The sequence below is a fragment of the Ursus maritimus genome, unplaced genomic scaffold (genome assembly GCF_017311325.1).
Source record: "Ursus maritimus isolate PB19 unplaced genomic scaffold, ASM1731132v1 scaffold_27, whole genome shotgun sequence".
Classification (NCBI taxonomy): Eukaryota; Metazoa; Chordata; class Mammalia; order Carnivora; family Ursidae; genus Ursus; species Ursus maritimus.
Genome location: NW_024425230.1, coordinates 4,620,934 through 4,629,499, shown reverse-complemented (window position 1 = coordinate 4,629,499; position 8,566 = coordinate 4,620,934). Strand labels below are relative to the sequence as shown.

Sequence of the window (8,566 nt, the reverse complement as noted above, 5' to 3'; positions counted from 1 at the left end):
GTGGGGCAGTTGTAGGCAGGTGGGGAAATGTGTAGGCTCTGGACTCATTCTGTCTGGGTTCCAATCCTAGCTCCTCCTCTCACTAAGCTTTATGATCTGGGGAAAGTTAGTTACATTGTTTCTGTATTTCCTCCATAGTGCAGAAGTGCCTGCCTCAAAGGCTGTTTTAAGTATCAAAGACAAAGAGAAAATACGCATGAAGGGGTTTTAGCACAATGCCCCACTCCTAAGTGCCCACAAAAGACAACCAATTTTAATAAAATGTAAAAAATGTAAGAAAGGAATTTAAATATTAACACTTGTTCCTGTGTGGTGTAATTATGAACATTTTTGCTTTGTTGTCTTTATACTTTTGTATTTGTCAGTTTTGAAATGCATATGTAAGTTACATTTAAAAAATCATAAACTTCACACATTTATGAGTAATGATGAGCAGTGACTTTCCCATCCTATTAGATGAAATTATCATATTTGTACACTTGATAAAATGTCTTATTCCCAACCCATACTACTTTGTTAAAAAGATAAAGTACACTTTTCCAAAAATGATTGTATCACAAGAATCTTTAATGTTCACTTTAAAGTTTACTCATGGTGGGGTTGTATTTGTGTTTAGTAAAGTGTGCCAAGTGCCCACATTGAGACCATTTCAGTTCACATCACTGCACTCCACACGGATGTTTCCTGTGCCCAGCGAGGTCATAAAGAGAGGGGCCTTGACTTTTCTCTTGGTTAGGCCAGCTTTACTGGAGTTCCTCCAAACTCTCCAGAAGTAGTCTACCCTAATACACATTATCCGTTCCATATAAAAGAATAAGATGGAAAATTTCTCAATGTATTTCATAAGTTTAGCACGTCTCTGGTACAAAAATTCAAGAAAGGTAGCACAAAAGCGAAAGCACCAACCGAGCTTACTTATAAACAAACATGCATAAATCCTACACACTATCTAAGAGTACTGAAATGAATACAACATTGCATTAAAAGGTATAAAAGCACTGTACTGAAAACTTAAAGTTACACGTGAAATACTGCACTGTAAATCCTGAATACTCTAAATGTCCCACCCCCACCCCTCCACCGCCCTGGTGAGGGTCAGAAACCATTAATATCTGCCTCCAGACCTTGCTAGTCCTCGGAGACACTGCTGCGGGGGCAGTGGGCAGTGGGATCAGCCTCCCGCAGAGCTCTGGCCTCCTCCAGAGCTTCTCTGTATCGGGAGGGCCAGGCCTGGGGGTCTTTCTTAAAGACCCTGGCCAGGAACTCCATGATTTGCATCTTGGTGATTTCACGGCTGGCACGGGAACCCCAGAAGAACTCGTACTCAGGTGGCTCAACGTGGGGTACACGCTGGTACTTCAGGTAATTCTGTTGGACGAACTCCTCGGTGATGAGCTTTCTCACATCTCCAAAGGTGGAGTGTTTCTTCCAGGGCCGCAGCCCCAGGATGCGCAGCACATTCCAGACGGCGCTCTCTCTGGCGCCGCGACCCTTCACATAGATGAGGCTCAGGATCATCAGCAGGAGGCCTGTCATGGGCATGCGGTTGCTCAGCGCCACCCTGTCCAGCTCCTCTGGCTCAAGCGCTTTAACGAGCGAAAACTCCATCGTGTGCAGGCTAGTCAGCCTCAGGTGTAGCCCGAACACTCGTGCGAGGATGAGGCTGGTTCGCCTCAGAATGCTTCTGCACCATTTCTTGTAACTGCCGATGACATCCTTCACCATGTCTGGGAACCAGATGATCATTCTCTTCTGGTCCTTGACCAACACGTACCACATGAGCTCGTGCGCCTTCTGCACCAGCTGGGCCGGGGCTGGCGGCGCTGGGCCGGGCTGGGCTGTGCTCAGGGCCTGGTGGGCGCGGCCTTCCTCCGCGGCCTGCTGCAGGGCCTTCGGGTCTCCCTCTTCGCTTGGGGCCTCGGGTGGAGGTGAGGCCAGAGGGACGTCGGTCGGGCCTAAAGGAGGGCTCTCTGGCCCTGCGAGGGTCGCGGCCTGAGACGCGGGCGGGGAGAGCCCCCCGGGAACCCCAGGACTGCTGTGCACCTCGGAGTTGGAGGCCTCGGCTGCAGAGTTGGGGTCGCACACATCCTTACTTTGTTCGGACATGTCTGCTCCGTCTGACAAGGGCAGGGCCTCTGCGTCCAGGAGCTCTTCGAGCCTGCGCTCCCTCCGCGGACTCCTGGAGAGGAAGTGCGCGTTGCTGCGCGCGGCGCCTTCCGCAGCCACCGGGCGGGGCGGGGCGGCGGCGAGACCTGCCACTGCGCTTGCGCGTCCGCAAGCCGAGGGCCTGGCTGCCGCGGGCGGGGCGGGGCAGGGCTGGGAGCCCGACGGGGCGACGGGGCGGGTGTCCTTTGAGGTCCCTTAGAGGTAGTGGAGAGCCGCAAGAGTAAGGGCAGCAGTGACCTGAAGGTGTCCCATTTGGGTGGTGGGGAGGAGGGGAGGGTAGTGGATGAGCACTGGAGAAGGAGCAAGTTTAAGAGGCAAGATGATAATTTAAGTTTTGGGGATAAGTTTCTTAGGAAATGTTTAATTGGGTGTACCCAGAATCAGGGTAGATATAAAAGTCCCAGAGAAAGGTCTAGACTGGTGTGTAAATTTGAGTTTCGTGACGATGAGTGTGAGAATTTAAACCTAGAGATCAGGATTGCCCAACAACACCAAAAAGTAAACTGTGAAGTGGATGACTGAAATTGGAATTCTGAGAACTACCAATAAAAATTGAGTCCTTGCACATCAGAGAGGTCATAAAAAGAGAAATGCTGAATTTAGTCAATACATGTGCAAATAGAACTTTCTTGGATATAATATACGAAGGACATTGCCAGTGTCTTCACGGTGACTGATTTTGGTTTTCTACTTCCCTTGGGTCATTTTGGTTTCCTTTTAATTTTTCCATTAAGAACCCATCATACAAAGATTGTCATATTTATTAGCACAAACTTTTCCCCTATCTGCTTGGTGCCCTCCCTCCCTGATGACTGCTATGACCTCTGCTCTGTATTCTTATGAAAACTTCCCCTTCTCACAGGACCCCACCCCACCCTCCTCAGCAACTGATTGGTCCCATGTGACAGCAACACCCAAATCCTTTCTGAGTCTTCTTTTTTAACATGGGTCCCATAGATGATAACTGGCACACTCTCCCATGACCAACAATGAGATGCAACATAATTGTGGTTGTGTGTGTGTAGTTTTTGTTGTTTTGTATTTTTTGTTTTGTTTTGTTTTAATTTTAGAAAACAGATCCACATTGGGCAAAAACAAAGTTGACACTGCCAGAGAAGCATCTCTGAAGAGAGTGGTGCATGTAAGAGCCACTGGATCCCTGGTCCAGAGAACCAATGTGGTCCTTCAGCCCTTCCTGGGTTCCTGAAGCCAACAGCTTCTTAAATATGCTGTCTTGAGACTGTTATTATCATTTGAAACCCAAAACATATTTAAAATATCGTCTTGACATTTCCAGAGTCCTCTTTTTCTTTGTTTGTATCACCTTTCTCATTTCTCACTTTATTTTTTCTCAAGGAGATTGACTTCAAAGGGTTTTCCATGTTCTTTCTCTATCCTTGAATTTTCATGCTTTCCTCACCTTTGGCAGGGACGATGCCTCTGATAGGACTCCTTAACCTTCTACTTCACAAGGGTAATTCCTGCATATCTTTCAGGTATGTTTTAGTTGGACTTTCTCCTCTATTTCATTTTCTTCTTTTTCTGTAATTTCTATAAATTATTTCCGTTTTGGGGATTACATCTTACAGAGTCGTGCCAGCTATATTTGTTGTTTTTATTACTTAAAATGACTATCAAATCAATTTACTGCCATTACTCCTCTTAAAATAATACTTATTTAGCAGCACCTGAGTAGGTCAGTTGGTTAATTGTCTGCCTTCAGCTCAGGTCATGATCCCAGGGTATTGGAATCAAGCCCCACATTGGGCTCCCTGCTCAGTGGGGAGCCTGCTTCTCCCTCTCCCTCTGCTGCTCCCCCTGCTTGTGCTGTCTTCCTCTCTCTAGCTCACTCTGTCTCTCTCAAAACAAACAAACAAACAAACAAACAAACAAAAACCCACCTTATTTCTTACATTGTATCTCCATTCGTTTTCTTTTTTTCTGGCATTTGGATTTTTCTTTTTTCTATTTGGGTTAACTATTTAGTTCATTTAAAGTATTTTTATTACCAAAAATGTTTGAGCCTATTATTTAAATCTCACCTCAGCTTTGGCTATGAGCTATAATTTTTGCCATTGTGAGGTTATGAAAATTACATCCTCATATTTCATCCTTCTAGATTTAATAGATTCATGAAGTTAAAGTGCAAGCTTGGGCACAACAATTATAAAGGTATAAAAACACTTATATATAAAAAGTATGAAAGCAGTTGTAAAAATAATTATAAAAGCACAACAATTAAAATATTATAAAAGTTCCTGCTGCAGTGGGATATCAGAGCTCTGGACATAGAGCTTCTTCAGTTTCAGTTGCTGCCTGAACTGGAATGGACCTCATTCTGGTGAAGTTTCCCATGGCCAACGATGGTCCCTCACCTCTACCACAGTTCACTTCACACCTCACTTCTGAAAGGAGGGTTGTTTAATACTGTACCAGTGCCTGTGTTTAACCTTTATAAGGGAATAGGCTCAGAGGGTTTGAAGCATCAGAACTGATGCCCAAGTCCGAAACCACATGCAGGCGAGACTCCTAGTACTGCTCACTCATGGAGCCCAACTGTATCCCTCCTAAACTGCTAACATAGTCTTCCCAGGGAGAGGTTTGCTGAAGACACTCTATTTCCTATGAAGAAGAATATTCATCTGGGGTTGGTGAGAAAAAAGTAAAGCTTGGGGTAGCCATCAAGTAGACAATGTATGCCTACACATATGCCATGGAAAGGGTCTTATTAGGTAGCTTGATAGCTAATAAGCTAATAAGCTTATAAGATAAGCTAATAAGATGTCTACCCATAAACCAGACATGTAGACCTTCAGAATATTAAGAAAGAAGAAAGATGACACCATGGGAAAGAGGAAGAAGTGAATATGTGACATCCACAAATTCTTTAACTTGAGACCAAGATTTGGAGCTGTAGCTTCAGTGATGCCCTGAGAATGCTGAGGATAAATTACACCTGCTGGGTATCTCCAGGATCAGACCTATTTGATATGAGCAATGAGTCATTACAGACTAGCAGCATAGAAGTAAAAACGTGAACTCTACAAAATATCTCCCCAACAAACTAATGAATGGCTGCTCGTTAAATCAAGATTCTGTAAGTATAGAAGTTCCATGATGTAGGAAGTATATGGAGAAACTATAACTTAAAATATTCTGGTACAGATACTTTTACTGATGGGATACTTCAGACTCTGTAATGTGTTCCACATTACACAGCTGTGAAATAGGCTGTTCTTGGCAGACTCTGGAATAGGAGGAGAAGCCTGTCCTGGCACTGGTTTCCATAGTGAACAGAGGAAGGGGGGTCACTCCAGAGCTTCCAGTGGACAGCACGCATGCTCACAGTGAAGAGGCCCAGAGGCCCCAATTGAAATGTGAATCCTTCTGGCTCTTTCCTGTCAACATAGGCAGCAACCTCCACCTTGGAGCCCCCATATGGGCCCCAAATGCCTTGCGGGCCAAGGAATTGAAACAGAGAACTCACATTAATGTGTTCAGCAAATATTGAGCAATGACAATCATGTGCCTGAAAGATTTGCATTTTAGAAAAGTAGCTCAGTCTGAAGGGGAAACCAATTGCACTGGGACTGTTTGGCAGGCTGGTCCCTTTGTGTTAGAAAGTAGTAAGCAAGGACAGGCAGTGCTGCTTTCCATGGTTGGGAAGGGGAAGAAGGGGACACTACCCTGGCCTCTAATCCTCTCCAGTCCCCCTAGGGCGACAGTGCACATGCCTATCCAACTGATAGACTGTCCTTGGCAAGACAGCCACTGAAAGGAAACCTTCTAATCCTTCCCAGATCCACAATGCAGCCCGCTAACTTTCAGGGACTAACCAGGTCAAGGAGTGTCTTTTAGAAAGGTCAACAAGAATCAGGGTTAAGACTGAGTTGGGAGCAGGTGGACAAGGAGAGAGACTGATTAGAAGACCTTCTGTGGGACTCCTCTTGACATAGGGTGATGGCTTGCATTTCATCTTCATTCTGCAACTATTTATTAAACACTACATTTCAAGCATTGTGCCTGGGGATATAACGAGGAGAGATGTGTTCTCTGCAATCTAAACTGAGGGGGGAAAGGATCATAAACAGACAAACAAATTGATAATTAAATGACTATTATACGTAATGTTATGGCACATGTATAATGCATACTGCCAAGGAACCATAGTGTTGTCAAAGAGAATAGAACAGAAGAAACTCACACCAAAAGGGATGAAAGAGAAGTCATGAATAATAAGAAAAGGTAAGAGATATTGTGAATATCAGGGATGGCCAGGATTCTGTCCTGGGGTTGTCTAGAACTGAGCAGTGCCCTGTAGCTTGGCTATGAAGGTACCACCTCCTGAAACTACTTGTAGACAAGTACCTGAGAAAAGAGAGTAGACACGTCCAGCAGATATCTGGATATATATCTGGATATAGGTCTCAGAAAAGAGACCTAGGCTAAAAAGAGAATATTGGGAGATAAATACGGTAACAACAGCACCCTGAGAGAACACCTAGAGCAGGGTTCTTCAAAGGGAACCATCTTTCACAAGGATAAGATAATTTTTCATTGTGTGATGGTATAACACACACCACGGAGGTTAACACCTCTGCCCCCTTCACAAATGTATAAATGGCCTCGATATGGAAAAAAAATAAGTAAAGTGTAAGAAAAGAAAAAAAAAAACACAGCTTCCCTATACACTGCCAAAAGCCCTTTTATGGACAGTACAGTCTCTAGTTGAGAACCGCGAAAATGACAAGCAGAGAGGAGTGAAGAAAGACAGAGCTGACCAACAGGTCTAGGTCATTTAAGCCTCTTTCCAAACTATCATATGACTTTCCTCGCTGGATCTATTTCTGGGACATATTAAAATAGATTGCTTCATCCTTAACAATCATCTTGAAGATAAATCTTATTCAAGCAGACCCTGGGTTCAAGTTTGTGGTGTATAATTCTTTTTACATATTGCTGAATTTAATCTGCTGATATTTTATTGAGGATTCTTAGGTTTGTGCTCATCAGGGATATTGGTCTGTCATAGTCTTTTTTGTATTGTCTTTATCTGGTTTTGATATCAGGACATTAGGGCCTTATAATATTATTTGGAGACTCTTCCCTTCTCTTCTATTTTATGGAAGAATATGTGTAGAATTGATTTTATTTCTTTTTTAAATGTTTGGTAGAATTTATTTTGTGTGTGAAGCTATCAGTACCTAGTGATTTCTTTTTCAGTTGGTTTGTAACTACAAATTAAACTTGTTTCATTTATTCTAAGTCTATCAGATTCTCTTTTTCAAATTGGATGAGTTTTGTTACTCTGTAGTTTTTAAAAAGTTGGTTTCTTTTATCTAAGTTGTCAAGTTTATGTGTGTAGTGTTGTTTGTAGTATTTCCTATTATCCTTTTAATGATCAGTGTATCTACCAAATCCACTACTGGCTTTCTCACCTATACTGGCAACACACACACACACACACACACACACACACACACACACACACCACAGCTGTTCTTCCAGACAGTCCTTGGTCTTCCATGTACTCAAGGGACTCCAGGGAAAGCCAGTAATTCTCTGTCGGCATCTTGTCAAATATTTTGAAAATGTCTCTTTCACCAACTGTTGCCTAAAGGTTGAGGTTTCTTGTGGTCCTGCTGCTCCTGCTTTATGTCCCCTTCTCTTCTCACTCTGTGTCCTCCCTGAGCAACATCATCACCCAAAGCTTGAGGCTGGCATCTATACACTGATGAGCCCAAAATTTATTCCTTTAGCCTAATCTGTCTCTGCTATGGTCTAGAACTGGATATTCAACTGCTCACAGGAGATTTGAACATTATGACTTTGAACTTTAAGTTTGGTGCTCTCCTTTATCTCATCAATGTCCAAAGGCAATCTTCTGGTTGCCTGTGTGTTCTTTACCTCACAGTATGTAACATGACTGTTTACCCAGTTTCCCCAAGAAAAAAAAAAAAAGAATAGCATTGACTGGTTCTCCTTTATCTCTTGTATCCATTTAATTACAAATCCTCAACTCCTAAATGCCATTGCTACACATCTTTCAGTGTGACACTTTTCCATTGTTCTTTCTCACCTGGATTGCCATGGTGGACTCCTACTGTATCTTCTCACTTGTTTATTTATTCTCTACAGATTACTCCCCACATTGAAACCATTACATTTTCTAAAATTACATTCTTCTCCCCATTTCAGTTTCCTAGGGGTACTGAAACAAATCACCACAAACTTGGTGCTTTAAAACAATAGAGTGTTATTCTTTCATGGCAGCTAAAATCTGAAATCAAGGCATGGCCACACTCCTACTTAGAGCTTTAGGGGAGAAACTTTCTTTGCCTCTCCCATCTTCTGGTGGCCTCTCCTATCTTCTGGTGCCTCCCATCTTCTTTGGCTCCTG

At 43.4% G+C, this 8,566-nt stretch overlaps 1 protein-coding gene across 1 annotated transcript; it reads right to left on the bottom strand.

Moving 5' to 3' along the window:
* Positions 1 to 546: 546 nt before the first annotated feature.
* On the bottom strand, positions 547 to 2,204 carry NDN (necdin, MAGE family member). Its single transcript, XM_008687630.2, has one exon. The coding sequence runs from the start codon at positions 2,104 to 2,106 to the stop codon at positions 1,129 to 1,131; it is 978 nt and encodes a 325-aa protein (XP_008685852.2). The 5' UTR covers positions 2,107 to 2,204; the 3' UTR covers positions 547 to 1,128.
* Between the last annotated feature and the right edge of the window lie 6,362 nt (positions 2,205 to 8,566).